The 15285-nt window shown below is 48.9% G+C and overlaps 1 protein-coding gene across 5 annotated transcripts; it reads right to left on the bottom strand.

Annotated features, from left to right (window-relative positions):
* Positions 1-107: 107 nt before the first annotated feature.
* On the bottom strand, positions 108-15043 carry hipk1b (homeodomain interacting protein kinase 1b). 5 transcript variants are annotated; one of them, XM_076269114.1, is made up of 17 exons: positions 14727-15043; positions 12736-13475; positions 11863-12236; positions 10682-10805; positions 10169-10288; positions 9450-9548; positions 9151-9335; positions 8133-8283; positions 7619-7805; positions 7234-7352; positions 6725-6859; positions 4518-4666; positions 4189-4380; positions 3545-3688; positions 3100-3302; positions 2579-2703; positions 108-2073 (listed from the first exon to the last, which is right to left on the bottom strand). In XM_076269114.1, exons 2-17 carry the CDS (start codon positions 13465-13467, stop codon positions 1579-1581), a joined length of 3534 nt encoding a protein of 1177 aa, XP_076125229.1. In that variant the 5' UTR covers positions 13468-13475; positions 14727-15043; the 3' UTR covers positions 108-1578. The 5 variants fall into 5 exon arrangements, with proteins under 5 accessions (XP_076125229.1, XP_076125231.1, XP_076125230.1 ...); XM_076269116.1 differs by having other exon boundaries at positions 4189-4368; XM_076269115.1 differs by having other exon boundaries at positions 4518-4663.
* Positions 15044-15285: the final 242 nt, after the last annotated feature.

Here is a 15285-nt window from a genome sequence, read left to right as displayed (position 1 = left end):
TGGGCTACACTTCAGAAGTCATCCTTATCTACACAGAAATGTATTAAACAATTCAACATTTCACATAGCAGTGACCAGTTGTTTAGAAACAAGAATGGCAAAGCAGGTAGAGTCATGTTTCTTTTTATTGACCAAATGTGACTGCGCTGTTCTACAATTCTTACTGAAATATCAGGTATGGACAGGATCAAATGAACAGGTTAACCAAGGAATGTGGGATGGAGGCCGTGTGTCCGTGTGTCCGTGTGTGTGTGTATGTGTTTTGTCCCAGGGCTATGGCCTGACGGTACCATGATAGAGTGTGAGGTGCTGAATACTTGGACTCTAAACTACACCAGTGAAGTTCTTTGGGTACAAGATACAGAAAGGAACTAGGTTAACAATTAGACAAATGGTTTCCTATGGTACTTTATAGGACAGACACAAGGAAACTCAAAAAGGGGGGGGGGGGGGACAATTTTCTAACTAGAGCATGTCATTTTTATACACGTACACAAGGACCACAAATCACTTTGGGAGATGTTTTCCAACCCAGCTGACACTTTTTTTCTTCTTCTTTCTTCCCCCTCCAAACATGAATTAATCAAGATGGGGAAAGATCTTAACATTTCAACATGGTAGACATTCCAAACAAACCAACCACCCACACATCTGTCAAAGCAGGCTTCAAGACTAACGTCCTCTATTGCTCTTGCAGCTACGGTTCACCTGCAGTTTATATGATTCAAGTAATTACGCCACATAAGTCCCAGTCTGCTCAGCATGAACAGAGTCCTCCTGCTCCTCTTCCCAAACCTCCGTCCATTTCATCCCCCCCGTTAAATCACCGTGAGCGTCGCCAGAAGTTCGGTGAACGACACTCACAGGCATCCAGAGCAGGGAAAACATAATTTAAGAGAAAACGATGAAATGAGAGAGATATAGCAGGTAAATCAAAATATGACACAAAAAACACAAAACACAGAAAACACCAGTGACACTACTGAGAGTTGGGGCAAGACTACGACTACAGGAGAGGAGGGGGAGGTTAGTGTGAAACCTGTTTAACTGCCACAAGAAACCAGGAGCCATCTTAGTTATAGTCTCTCTGGTTTCCTACAACAACAACACAGGGATAGTGTTTCTCTATTGCACTAAAAAATAAAACAGTTTCAGTAAAACAGTACACTTGTCAGCATTTAAATGAGGATGTTCTATTACAATACCTTATATTTTAAAAGCAAATGTAACTAAAAAAAAAGAGAAAACAAAAACATTCAGTGAAAATACAAATTGATAATGGCAAAATATAATAATTCTAAATACCAACGTCTTAAAAAGTTTCTTTTTTTTCTTTCTCTAAAATTGTTAAATAGTATGTGTAAAACCAGTTAAAGCTGAGCCAGGTCTGTTTTATAAAAGAAACGCAGCAGTTTCCTTGAAATCCTTACAGGTGTGCCAACGAGGTGATTGGGTGGAAGGAGGCGTTAGGGGTGGGGTTGGGTGGGGGTGTGAGTGTGAAGGGGGGGGTGGTGTGGTCTCATGTGCCCCCCTCCCTCCCCATGCCCCACCCCCACATCCCTCCTCCAGCCTGAAGGCTCATAGGTAGGGGTACTGAGTCAGTCTGCGCGGGCTCAACTGGTACCCGCTGTAGGCGGCATCGACTCGGCCGCCCCCTCCGCTCACGTAGGGGTGCCCAGGGAAGCTCTGCTGGTACTGGGCAGGGAGCCCGTGCACCACCCCGGCTACGGGGTCCTTGACGAGGCCGGAGGGGTAGTGGGCGGCGGCGGAGCGGGCGGGCGAGGCGGTGCTGCTGCTGTGGACGAGCAGCTGCTCCATGGCGTGGGAGGCGGACGCCAGCGCAGCGGACGCCGGGTAGGTGTAGAGGCTGGACGCCGCGGTGCTGAAGGGCACCACCGCCTCGGGGAGCCGGTAGTGGGGGTGGACGTGGGAGGAGGAAGAGGAGGAGGAGGTGGGGGGGACGCCCACCGGCGGATAGGTGTGCTGCCGACGAAGTGAGCCGCCACCGCTGCCTCGCTCCTGAGACGAGGAGGACGATGAGGAGGAAGAGGAAGAGGAGGACACCAGAGTGGGCTGTCAGGGAGAGCCAAGAGACATACGTTTAACTGACCAGCCAATCGCCATTAATCTGCACTGCACATCACTGACGGCCTAAGACCAACATTCTGACTTCTGCGTACACAGAACATTGAGGGAGTAAAGGGCCATTCACACCAAAAAATGATAACGGCAAAAAAAGTATAGTTTTAGCTAATAAGAATCACGACGTCCACACAAACTATAACAATAACCTCATGAACAATATAATTGGGGATCACTTTCAGAGCAATTTTGAGAGCGATAAAAAGCTGGCAGTCAGTCAGAATCCATCAAATCAACACAAGGAGAGACTTTCATTATCGTTGGCCAGTGTGGATGCGTTTATTGTTAGTCATCTTTATAGTTTTCGTCCCTGGTGTGAACTGCCTTTTACTCCATGTAGGAAAGTGTAAGCTCGCCTAGCTACTGACTACACAGCCTCCTGATTAGCTCAGAGACCTGCAGAGAGGCAGCAGGTGTACAGGTGAGTGGGGATTACCTGGCTGAGGTTCAGCGGCTGTGATCTGCTGGGCGCCTGCAGGTGGCGCTCCACACTCTCTCCGGAGCTACACGGCTGCCTGGTGGCAGCACGCTTGGGCTTCAGGTAGCCGCTCTGGGAATGACCTGCCGGGGGGCGACAGAAATGGCTTACATCAAAAGAGAGCCAGAAGCAGACACGCAGACACAGAGCCAAACACTTAAAAGACAATTAGGGGACTTGGTCCAGACAACTTCATAGTGAAACTGTGTCAGCCAGTGGTGTAGTCTACGTGATACACAGGACTATGCAGTATACCCACTTAAAAAGCATCACCATCTCAGTCTACCCACTTAAAATAGGCAAGAATACGTATTAACATTTGGGGTTGATGAACAGTATACCCACTACAGCCAACTTGGCTACACCACTGGGGTCAGCAGCATATGCTGCATCTCTCTGTATTTGTACACATCCTAGTGGTTGTGTTGCGTCTATACGCTACAGTTACTGGTTGAGCTGTGCAGTCCTGTGGCACTGACCCGTGATGGACGCCCCTTTAGAAGTGGTGCCCTCTCCCTGCTGCGTCTTCACGGAGGGCGCCACCACCGCCAGAGACTTGGACCCGCGGGTGGACCCTCCACGCAGGAGGGCGTGTCGAGGTCGCGGGGTCAGGGGGCTGGACGAATCAGAGTCGTGCACCGTCACACAGCTGATGACGTTTGCACGCTGGTTGGGGCCACAGCTGATGAGAGAAATGGAGACGGTCAATTATTCGTCCAAAATTAAAACGAGATTACGTCACTGGGTGAAATTGCATTTGTCAAATACGTTACAAAATGATAAATTAGCAAAACAGCCCCAAGACATCTTAAGACATTACATGGTAGAATATATCAAAAACTCATTGAAACAGGCAAAGGTGACGTCTTCAGCATAAAAAATGAGCAGTGGATTTGGTAGAACAGACACAGGAAATGACCTCACCTCGCTGGGTGAAACTTCCTTTCATCCTCGTCCTCAGTGTCACTGTGGATGGTTATGACACTGACAGCAGGGCTAGGTGTGTCTGAGATGACGATTGGCTGAGAGAGTGTGGCGGTGTACGCTGGTGTGCCAATCAGAGGACCGCTGTGGAAAATAAATTAAACAAACAAATAAATAAAGAGATTTGGTCACATCCCACACAAATACTCTGTCAAGATAATTTCCTATATTACACAAAGTGTGTGCGAGGTGCATTAAACTTTATTGTGCTTGCCCGTCCTCTGCCATCCTCTCATTCTAACATACAAACAACGGAGATTAAATGCCACTGCTAGCCTGGCTAGCGCCACCACTTCTCAATGAGACGTGGTCTGGGAACCAAACGTTCATTTTCTCGTATTTGAAAAAAAGGCCCAGATCCGTTTATTGGGTGCCACGGATGTCTATCAAATGAGTCTGTGCATAGCTCATCATCGTCTTGCTTTCCCCCTTGTTCTGTGATTGGTCGCCTATCTCTGGCGAAAATTTGCTCCATGGTCTCCAGGCTGCCTTAGCAGCGTGAATCAAATCGCGCGCAAGGCAGCATGGGAACACCCAGGCTATGCCACTGCTGTAATGAGCTCCAACAGGAAGTGACACCTTACCTGTTCCTGCTCTCCTGGCGCCGCCCCCTGTTCCTCTTGCCCCCACCCCTCTCTTGTTGGGACCGCCCACCGTGCCCCACCCCTCTGCCCAGTGACTGCGTGGGGTCAAGGGTCAGGTGGCCCCCCAGGATGTGAGGGTTCTGCTGCAACACGCCGCTGTGCTGACCACTGTGCTGACCACTGTGGGAGCCCCTGAAGGAAGGAAACACACACACACACACACATTTACAGTTAATGACCTGCAGTACACACACACACACCAATGAAGTGACACAAATTGACTGCCCCCACATACAGTCACTGTGTGTGTGTGTGCGTGCTCCTCTCACCTCCAGCCGGGTGTGTGCTGGGCGGCGGACGCATCGGTCACTAGTGGCGACTCAACCGCTGTGTGCCCTCCGCTGTGGATGGCCACGCCCGGGACCTGCTGCCATGCCGACGGGATCAGGATCTGCTGCGTGCCCGACGGCCAGGCCTGCTATACACACATACACGTACACACACACACACACACACACACGTACACGCGTACACACACACACACACAGGAAAAACAGAAAAAAGAAAACGGCGTTGGACTACGCTGGCTCAGAAGTCCTTCTCAGAGCAGAGTGCAGTCTGGAGAGCACATCTGACCTGTGTGAACCCCACGTGACCTCCTGCTGTCTCTCGGACAAGCGTCCGTGGACAAGCGGCCCCGAGCGGAGCAGTCTGGAGGAGTGAGGCTTAGAGGCAGACTAGTGCTGCTCCAGAAAAACACGCTGGCCCAGATAGCAGCTGACCACAGTCCAGAACCGGTCCCGGTCTGGTAGGGGTACTCCTGAGTACATGGCTTAGCAACCGGACCAACCCAGATGAGCTAAACTCAGGGCGGGTGGTAAACCTCCAAGTAGAAGAACCCTATGACTTCATTCTCCTAGCACAACAAAAAACACAGGGCTCTGCTACTACAGGCTTTACCACTCACTCTGAGAATTCGCCCAGGCACTACCCCATGTACTGGGAATACCCTGAGGGGGCTCTGGGCAGGTTCAGTCCCAGAGTCCGCTGCTATGGGGGTGGGTGGGGGGCTGATTGTAGTAGAGGGTGGGGGCGATGGGTGAAAAAGCCACTGCGCCATGCACAGGAATGCTTGCGGCCTTAGCCAACATGCTCAACAATGCAGACAGGCTTTCTGCGCACCAGATACACCGCTAACAACACAAAAACAGACCACCATCATCATCAGCATCATCATCATCATCATCATCAGCATCAGTCACCTACAGGTCAGTGATATGCACACGCAACGCAACAAGCAGAGGCCGTTTCTGCCCCTTCCCTCCCGCCGGCTGGCGACCTGAAACAATCTGGAGCGTTAGAGAGACCGCGTCAGTCACGCTGAAGCCAAGCATGGAAAGCATGCAAACACTACCAATCAGGCAACACAGAGAGATGAGAGGAGGAGAGGGAGGCAGGCATCCACTGCTGAGCTGCCCTGTGAGGAAGAACCAATCACTGAGGAGCTGAGAAAGAGGAGGCGTGGTTATGGGAGGTCCCTGTTAAATCAGGAGAAACAGCAAAAGCCTCAAGATGGCACCTGTGGACAGACTGGCACCATTATGGAGTGAGCTAGGAGAGGGAAAGAAAGAAAGAAAGAAAGAAAGAAAGAAAGACGAGGGAAAGGAAAGAATGAAACAAAGAGATAAAGAGAGGAAAGAAAGAAAGAAAGAAAGAAAGAAAGAAAGAAAGAAAGAGAGAGAGAGAGAGACTGAATGAGATTGTGTGTGTGTGTGTGTGTGTGTGTGTGTGTGTGTGTGAGAGAAAGACTTCGCTGCAGCCAAACCACATCTCCTCTCCTGTGAGCTGATGAGCTGCAGAAAAGAGGGGGGGGGTCATGGAGGGGGGGGAAGCTGCAAGCCAAGCACAGACGAGTCAGCGCATGCGTCCCATGCCTGCAAACCTGCACAGAGAGACAGAGACAGAAAGAGAGAGAGAGAGGAGGGGGATGAAAAAGACAGAGACAGAAAGAGAGAGAGAGAGAGAGAGAGAGAGAGAGAGAAATAGAGAGAGAGAGGAGGGGGATGAAACAAAGACAGAGACAGAGAGAGAGAAAGATAGACAGGAAGAAAGAAAGAGAGCATGAGAAAGAAAGAAAGATGAGGGGGGAATCAAGAGAGAGAGAGAGAGAGAGAGATGAGGGGGGATCAATAGAAAGGGAGAAACAAAGAGAGAGGGAGGAGGGAGGGCAAGAGAGAGAAAGAAAGAGAAAGGAGATGGGGAGGAGGGAGAAATAGGAGCAAAAGCAATGGAAATAGAGAAAGGGAGGAAAAGAGTTCTAGAATGAGACCAGGGACACAGGACAGACTGGGAGACAGGACAGACTGGAGGAGTAAGAAGACAACTGAAGGAAGAAAAGAGAGAAATGAAAAGAGAATGGAGAGGGAGAGGAAGAGCAAGAGTGGCAGAGGGCCGTTTGTTTGTTTGTTTGTTTGTTTGGAGGGTGTTTGTTTGAATGCGCTGGGGCGAGCGGGCGGGTGGGTGCGGGTCCGTTTACCAGCACAGTGGCCGTCTGTTCCAGGAGGGTGGGCCTGGGCCCCCCGCAGCCCAGTGCCAGGGGCAGCGGGTACTGGGGTGCCACCCCGGCTGAGTGCGGGTGCAGGGTGGCCACCATCAGAGGAGTGCAGGAGCCCTGGGGGAGGCAGGGAGGGTCACCGAGGGGGGAGAGGGCAAAGGTCACATGAAGGTCACAGTGGATCAGGATACAACAAACATCACCACACACTCACACACACACACGAGCGCACACGAGCGCACAAACACCGGTGTGTGCACGTAACCACACAGACATGCTTGTGCGCTCATCTCACCAGGAACACAAGGGCAAAGTGGCGGATCTGACTGAGGCAAAAGCTTGATGTTTGGCATCACAGGCGGATCTGGCAGCCATGACTACTGACGGCAGCCACGCGCTTTCTCACAACACACACCGAAGAGCAGAGAGAGGGTTGGGCACGCGTGCGCGCACACACACACACACACACACACACTCTCTCTCTAGATTACCTGTGTGAGCATGCCCGGTTGGAGCTGTAGAGGCTGGGAGGACTGGGCCTGCGGTCCCAGAGGCACGGAGTTGTCCATCCTCACCGGATAACCGGACCCCTTGCTGGAAGACTGGAGCCCTTTTGGGGAGAGACGTTATGATGTCATTAAGGTGAGCAGCTTTCCTTGTGATAACCACTTAAAAGAGCATTTCACGTTGTGGCAGAAACTCTCAAACCACACGCTTTGTACAGAGCACTACTTTGCCGAATGTCAGAACTTGCACTGGATTGCAATGAAACAGCGGCACCCGAATTGACATTAGCATTTCATTAATGCCTCATAAATACATTTCATTAGAGTATCTTAGCCAAACACTGAGGTAAGAGAGTGTTCCGTGGCTCACCTTGTATGGTGGTGGGGGGGCAGACGATGAGGGTCTGCTGGTAGGGCTCAGGCTGGCCGCAGAGCTGCGTGGTGCGGGCCTGCATGGGCAGGCTGGGTTGCGTCAGGCCCGGGATGTTGATGGTGGCCTGCTGGTACAGCGCCGGCTGGTAGTTCAGCAGTGGCACAGCGCCTCCTGCTGACGGCACCTGGGAAACGCAACGCAAATCAGATAAGCACCCCCCCCCATCCAGTATCTGGAGGGCCAGGCATGGCACATGTGTGCCTCCTTCTGAGCTTGGAGATTAAGCGATAAGACTGATAAAGTCATAGGCGGAAATCTCTCAGCTCAGGAGGCGCCACTCTTCTGTCTGAGTAATTCTACATCTCAGGCTTAGAGAGGATCCTGTCATTATTTTTAGCCTTTTCTTAATCCACAATAATCACCGTGACTAATAACACCCACATCACCCATACTGAGGGGGGAGTGTGCTGGTGACTGACCACCTGTATGGGTAAGCCTGTGGTCTCCCTACCTGGTTGTGCTGGTTGAGCTGGCTACTGAAGGTGACTGTAAGGTTCCCCGCGGCTCCAGGGACCGTGTTAGCAGCAAACAAGGTTTTCCCGCTGTCGTACGAGCTGCTCCTGCGTTTACAGATCTCCATGTTCTGGAAGCATGACTTGACACTGCGAGGGTGTAGGAGAGCAAGAGAGGTCAGCCACTTCCCCACACATGACTTAGAGGCAATACAATAAGTCTGCAGATTCTTCTAATCTAGAAACTAATAGAATTGAATAGTATTGAATTATCCAACCAAATAGTTACATAAGACAATAGACACAATGTCCTGCACTCATCCCAAAATAAATATATAAAGATAATACATAGAGTATAATGAATAAAGCATTCTTCATGGCCGTACTTCAGACAAAGAACCAGTGTTTTGACCTGATAGCTGCACATTGGTTTGGTGTGCAGCTAACACCACACTTATCGTGTGTGCTACGCTAACACCACACTTAGCTTGTGTGCTACTGGCAGACTGACTGACTGACCCCCCCATTCCCTGGAATAAGCTGGCCCAGGTGGGCGCTACACACTGGTGGGGGTTAGTGAGGTTCCACACTGTAATGGCCTCTTACACCAGACAACTGTGACAAGATTTGGGAAGGACTCTTGAAAAATTGTAACCAGGGCTTTGAACCGGTTCAAGGAATGAAAACGAAAACCGGGAACGAACCGATTGGGGAAAAAAATCGGTTCAAAGCCCTGATTGTAACTAAAGTAAAAGTCTTTTAAATAATGCCCCCCCCCATCCAATCTTTAAACGACTACAATCTTTCAAGCATCTTTCTCAAATCTTGTCAAAGTTGTTTGGTGTAAGGAGGCCATAAGGCACTTTGGGTGCCTTGATAAAGCTCTGTACAAATGTTACATCAAAAGTTGTTGCTTGGCTCCCGTCAGACTGAAATATGGAAAAACCAGAACCTTGTGGACTGAACTAGACCATCTGGGAGGGGAGGGGGGGGGGGGGGGCAGAGGAGGGCTCTTACTGGGAGCTATGTGGAAAGTCCAGGAGGTGGCTCATCGTGACAAACGGGTGGGCGAGGGTCTTGGAAGGCGTGATCCTCTTATCGGCGTCCAGGCGCAGCATCCTCTTCAGGAGGTCGATGAACTCCCGCCGGTCAGCCTTCTCCGCCAGCATGTCTGTTCCCTCCAGGTGAGTGGACAGGTTTACCTGTGTGGAGGGCGAAACCACAGCAGATGTTAATCGGCTCAACGGACGCAACGAACGGGTTCATATTAAAGAGATGGGGGGGGGGGGGGGGAAGAGTAAATAAAACGACTCAACTTTAACTTTTACCTGCATCATGTCATCCAGGCAGTTGAAGATGTACTTCCGTGCCTCTTTGGACTTGATGCCCATCTCGGCTTCGTGCTCTAGTGGAGTCTGCACACAGATACAGGAGAGAGGAACACTGATGAGTTGAAATGCTGCGAGATCTCTCACCACCTGAATTACTGACAGGACACCCGAACACCCAGATCCACCCACACTGCTGTACACTCCCTTCTCCACACCGAGGCATTTCATCAGAGAGATGAACTATGAGACCATAGTTTCATTTGTAAATATCCTAGAATTTCAACCAATGTCTGTGCACGGAGTCAACAACCTTGCATTGACCCTCGATACAAAACACATGAGCACCTTCTAAAGAACATTGTGCATGATCCCTAACCCTTCAGCAGGGGAGTTAAGAACATTCTAACAGAAGATTCTGTTCTGCAACAATGTAACATTCTAAATTTCCATGTTCAATTCAGAGAACCCAGAGATAGATCTCTCTCTAGGGCTCTGGTTTAATTCAATGAACCCAGATGTTCTTTAGAACATTTCATTTCCAACATTCGTACCGGATTAAGGGTTAAGACTGAAGAACATCACCACAAAGAAAGACACTGATGCAAAAGGCAAATCGTGTGGAATCTCACTAAACAGCAACAGCTGCACTCCAAAGCCTAAAGATAGTCTTGTACAGTTCAAGAGTCATGACCGCCATGTCTGACCTTTAACCTCCAGAGTGGGTAGCTGGAGTCTGGGCCCCTGTTGAAGAAGCGGCTGGTCTTGGTCCCAGCACTCAGGAGGTACTCTGCTGGCAGACCCTGTGTCTGAGATATGTACCGGATCTGAAAGAGGACACACAGACACATACATATCCAATAATTACAAACTCTGATTGGCAATAGAGCTCACAACTACAGTCTATGGTGTTAGGAGTTGTCCAAACAGAAGAGAAGCATACAATACCAACATGCGATATTAGATCATGTGCATGATTATGTGCAAGTATTTGAGTAGATAACAAGATGATAACAATCTACATGTATGCCATATGCTATTTAAAAAATGTAAAAGTCTGCATGAGGATCATATAGAATATGTATGTATATGTATCAGTATCTGTATATGTATGTTCTCTGCATGTAATATGTGCAAGATCCAGTTTAAGCACTGGTAGCACTTAGCAGCAGAGGATGCTGGGTAACTAGTGGAGAGCAGGAGTAATCTGAGGGCCCCACCTGATCGTACTCTGAGGCGCCGGGGTAGAGTGGCCATCCCAGGAAGAGCTCGGCGATGACGCAGCCCAGTGACCACATGTCAATGGCCTCGCAGAAGGGCAGGCCCAGGATGATCTCAGGAGCCCTGTGGGTTTCCAAGACAACGTGAAAACTTGGCAGAGACTGATGATTCATATCAACACTATTTTATATGCTGGGCAAAGTGCCAAGTCTAAAATCTAACTAAAGTTTGCTTCATCTATGCAAAATCTATTTGCAAACGTAATACCATGAGAAAAATCCGGAGAAAAATCCTAAGCATGAACCACGCTGGGTCAGCTAAAAGCTGTTTCATGCCACATAATGCTGTTACTCAGAAGGGGAGAGTTTGGCTGTGTATTTGTGCAGTGCATGTGCACTATGGCCAGAGTAACGTCAGACGCACAACGTGATCAGAGTCAGGCCAAAGTTAATTATTAAAAGATAGATAGATCAGAATTTAACACTGGTTACATGTGATTGGTTTATTACATTTCACTTCATCGGAGAAGTCTCGCTCATTTCAAAGTCCCCGTCACTTTCTACTACCTATATCGCCGCAGAACTCGGGCCTATAGACTAATTCTGCACTTTTTCCCAGTATTTAAATTAGGGCTCTAGGAGTACGAAGAACAAGGTCTGTCAGAGTTAGTCAAAGAGAGCACATCTACTGGGCATGCTGATAACAAGTGGCTAGCTATGCTGGGCTCTTCGCTTACTACCACGGAAAGAGGCAATGGCTTTGAATGAATAAATACATATTTACTGAAATAAATTATTTCCGAAGTGATGTACAGGATTTCTTTTTTTCCTTACTGAGTTGTAGTTTGAATATGTGTATGGTTAACCTGATATTTCTGCTAAATTCATTTTAGTTTATTAATAATATTGCCTTTTTGGCCATTTGATTTTATTATAAATGTAATGTTCACTGAAGTCACTGTAAGTCCCTTAGGACAAAAGTGCCTGCTAAATATAATAAACATAAATTTGAACTAGAGTAAAAGTAAAAGTAGAAAGTAAAACTAAAAGCACTAAACAGCACAGGTACAGGAGTGCATGACTATCAGACTCAAACCTGTTTCTCTTGTTGTTGGGTAAACTTAAAAAAGCATGCAGCATCCTCCTTCGCTTGTGCACCTGTGCTGGTGTGGCCGGCTCACCTGTAGTAGCGAGACTGCAGGTACGTGGAACAGACTGCTTTGGAGACATGGCTGGCCGACCCGAAGTCGATGACCTTGACCCGGTACGGCTGGCGGATGGGGTCGACCAGCATGATGTTCTCGGGCTTGAGGTCGGCGTGGATGAGGCCCAGGCTCTTGAGCTTCATGAGCGCCGTGGCCACCTGCTGCAGCACGGGCCGGATGTGGCGCAGAGGCAGCGGGCTGAACTTGCTGTGCTTCAGGAAGTCGTACAGGTTCTGCTCCAGCATTTCGAACACCAGGCACGTGTGGCCCTTGTGCTGGAAGCACTCGTACGAGCGCACAAAGTTAAACTCGTCCGCGTTCTCCGCACTCAGGCACTTCAGAATGCTCACCTGCACGGGCAGAACATGACACTCAACATCAGTAAGGGCAGCAGATCCTCACCCACCAAGAAGACTGTGGGCACAAGTTTTCATTACAACTAAAGTGAGGATGCGAGTCAGTCTAAATAGCAAGATAAGGCCTAATGTGAATATACATTATTAGAGACAGAAGGAGAACTTCTCATGAGATATGTTCAAAAAATGCACTTAGTTTAGCTTTTCTTACGCGTTATGGTTTCTATATTATATAATTTATCTATTTTCATTAGGCTATTGATTGAATTGACATTGACGTACTGTCAAATTTAACTTTGTATTGTTGTTATATACAAAAGCACCTGCTAAATACCATAACCATAACCATGTTGAATACATTGTAAAAGCTCCTTCTCAAGGTTCTGGAACACGCATGGAGACGGCTTACCCGTGCACCCCCGGGGAAAAAACGGAGTCATAAGCTGAGTGGGGTGTTGTGCTAAGGGAGGTCATATGGTCTCATCCCACCTACCTCTATCTGGCCTTGACGTGCATATGAAGGGTGGTTTTTGAGGATCTTGATGGCCACAATCTCGTTGGTGCCACGCTTCCAGCACTTGGCGACCTGTCCGAAGGTCCCACGGCCAAGGAACTCCAGCACCTCGTAGCTGCTAGACACGGAGCAGAGGATCTCGTGCTGCACCAGCTGGTAGTCGCCCTCGCCATTGGAGCTGCTGCTCTTGGTGGTGGGGGCCGAGTTGGCGATGGACTGGGCCGTGTTGCCCCCACCACCAGCGGCACGGGCGGAGAAGGCCGGTGCCGAGAGCTCCTCCAGGATCTGTACGCTGCCACTACCACTGCCGCCGCCACTCGACGAGTCCACCTCCTCGTTCTTCCGCTTCACACCGTACCTCTGCCCCCGGCTGCCGTGGGAGTCGCCGTGCTGACTGCCACTGCCACCACTGTTGTTGTTGTTGTTGTTGTTGTTGTTGTTGTTGTTGTGGGAGGTGCGGGGGAGACTGCCGGTGCTGTCCGCTGCCCGCACCACCACCTGCCCGCGGGACGCCCCGGCGGGGGGGAACACCAGGCCAGAGGCGTTGAAGGGCAGGGCGGCCGACGGCGTGAAGCCATAGGCCTGACCCACGGAGCCGTAGGGCTCAGTCGACACCTCCCATGCACAGCTCTCGACCTTCATCTTCTTCACTCGGCAGAAAGCACTGGACGACACAGAGGGAGGGGAGAACACCTGCAGCTGGGAGGCCATACCTAAACCTGCGGAAGGGGGGAGAACCATGATGATACAGGGAGTGTTTGGAAAGTAAAACCAGTGAAGAATGGTGGTGCATTTAAAATCCTCTATACAACCATCAATGCGCCATGGCAGTGAATGTGTATTTATAAACCATCTCGGTATAGCATTTTATAAACATATAACATTGCATGCATGCCCAACACAGATTAATATGTTACACATTAACTTTAAAGTCAATGTTTTGAATGGGATAAGACATCAGACGTGTAGCCTATTTGCCAGGACTGCAAATTCGAAACCCAATCTATATTCTTTATTAAACGCACACGATCACCCGACATATTTGGACACGATGTGAATCAGATTGCACGCCTTTGATCTATTCATTGGACCAATATATTTACAGGACTAGATTACACTTCGTTCGCAGTACAGCACATTCAATGGCGTCGATTTACGGGAACACTAATGTTCACAGCGCCCCAAAGCCTTCGTGTGAAACAGTTACCATTTCGACACTGCGCCAAGGGTTTCTGTTGCGTTCAGAGTTAAAGGGTGGTTCGATTTGATGTTACGAAGGAAACATTGGAAGAAAAAAAAAACAGTTAAGATGAGGAAACTGTCAGATTGCTAGTCGGTTTTGGTAAGAGATACAGTAACGCTAGCCTAATGTTTTCCAGCGCAGTGGCTCCACCCTGCTGGTGGAAAACAACGATAGCCAGCTAAAGCGACCCAGAGCTAACGTTACTGACATTGAGTAATTTCATGAAGTCGTATCACGCAGCAAAACGACAACGTCATGATATAAAAAATGAGAAAATAGTAGATGGAAAAAACAGCTAATTTTCCTCTATATACCTACTGTCTTGCTATCTGTCATCACAGCATATTTCATAGAAAAGTAAGGCTTCAACGTTTACAACACTAGTCTGATACGGTATTTTTCCAGGCTACCCCGACATACCTCAGAGACGATCCGTTACACCGATACCTTAGAACAGTACGAATACAAAGCGTTCACAAAAACTACTTCAAGTGATTGTGCAGTTAGTGTAATATGTACCTAGGATAGCGCTAGATGACATGTTACTTAACGTTACAGTTAATTACCATCGCTGGTTAGCAAGCTAGCAGCAAAACCAAAAGGACAACCCATGGAAACCAAAACTATAGAGAGGAATTTTCAGCAAGATAAGAGGCCATATTTAATATTACGAAACCAAATGCAGAACAAGACATCATGTAGTAGGAAAGTATATATTTGTCCATACCTTTTTCCACGATGCGCAGTTATCTGTCGACAGATCAATCCAAGGATTAAATCCCACCGAGTACGAAGGTTAGGCCTTCATTGTTAGGCTAGATCCCACGACAACCAACCGGCCCACGACAAAAACAGCGAAATCGGCTATTGTTTAGCCGAAGACACACCATTAATGTCTTACAAATACGACACCTTCTGCTCTACTCATTCCAAATGGCTGGTTTTCTCAAGCAGTGCTCTGCTTTTCCGATGGAAACATTTCTTTTACTATTTCTTTCGAGAGTCGTTAAGCCTCCTTCCACCGGAACAGCAGAGGTCTCGGCATCAGCTGCTTATGAGCGACTTCCTGAACTAGAACCCTGCGCGCGTGCGCACGGCCCCTTCCCCCACCAAACACGTTTCCGAGCAGGAGCTGAGATTCAGGGTTACGCAACCTGCGGACAGCAAATCCCTGATAGGAAAAAAACAACCCTTATCGTTGATAAACGGCCCATGTTCACCAAGATTGACGTAAGAAACAAATTCATGACGAACACAGTACGCACTGAATTAAACTGTGAAATCAT

The sequence above is a fragment of the Alosa pseudoharengus genome, unplaced genomic scaffold (genome assembly GCF_046254945.1).
Source record: "Alosa pseudoharengus isolate Yale_2024_CS ecotype anadromous, Long Island Sound unplaced genomic scaffold, YU_APseudo_1.1 YU_APseudo_1.1_scf_5, whole genome shotgun sequence".
In the NCBI taxonomy this organism is placed as follows: Eukaryota; Metazoa; Chordata; class Actinopteri; order Clupeiformes; family Clupeidae; genus Alosa; species Alosa pseudoharengus.
The sequence above is the reverse complement of the archived record's forward strand: the minus strand, read 5'-3'. Positions and strand labels throughout refer to the sequence as shown.

What these genes read in the sequence shown, in the direction of transcription:
- hipk1b (XM_076269114.1), bottom strand. Translation starts at nt 13,467, where the DNA reads ATGGCCTCCCAGCTGCAGGTGTTCTCCCCTCCCTCTGTGTCGTCCAGT. An exon ending in CTGCAGTCTCGCTACTACAG is followed by an intron (nt 10,806 to 11,862) that starts GTGAGCCGGCCA and finishes GGAAACCCACAG; the next exon opens with GGCTCCTGAGATCATCCTGG. An exon ending in AGGAAGTTTCACCCAGCGAG is followed by an intron (nt 3,303 to 3,544) that starts GTGAGGTCATTT and finishes TTCTCTCATCAG; the next exon opens with CTGTGGCCCCAACCAGCGTG.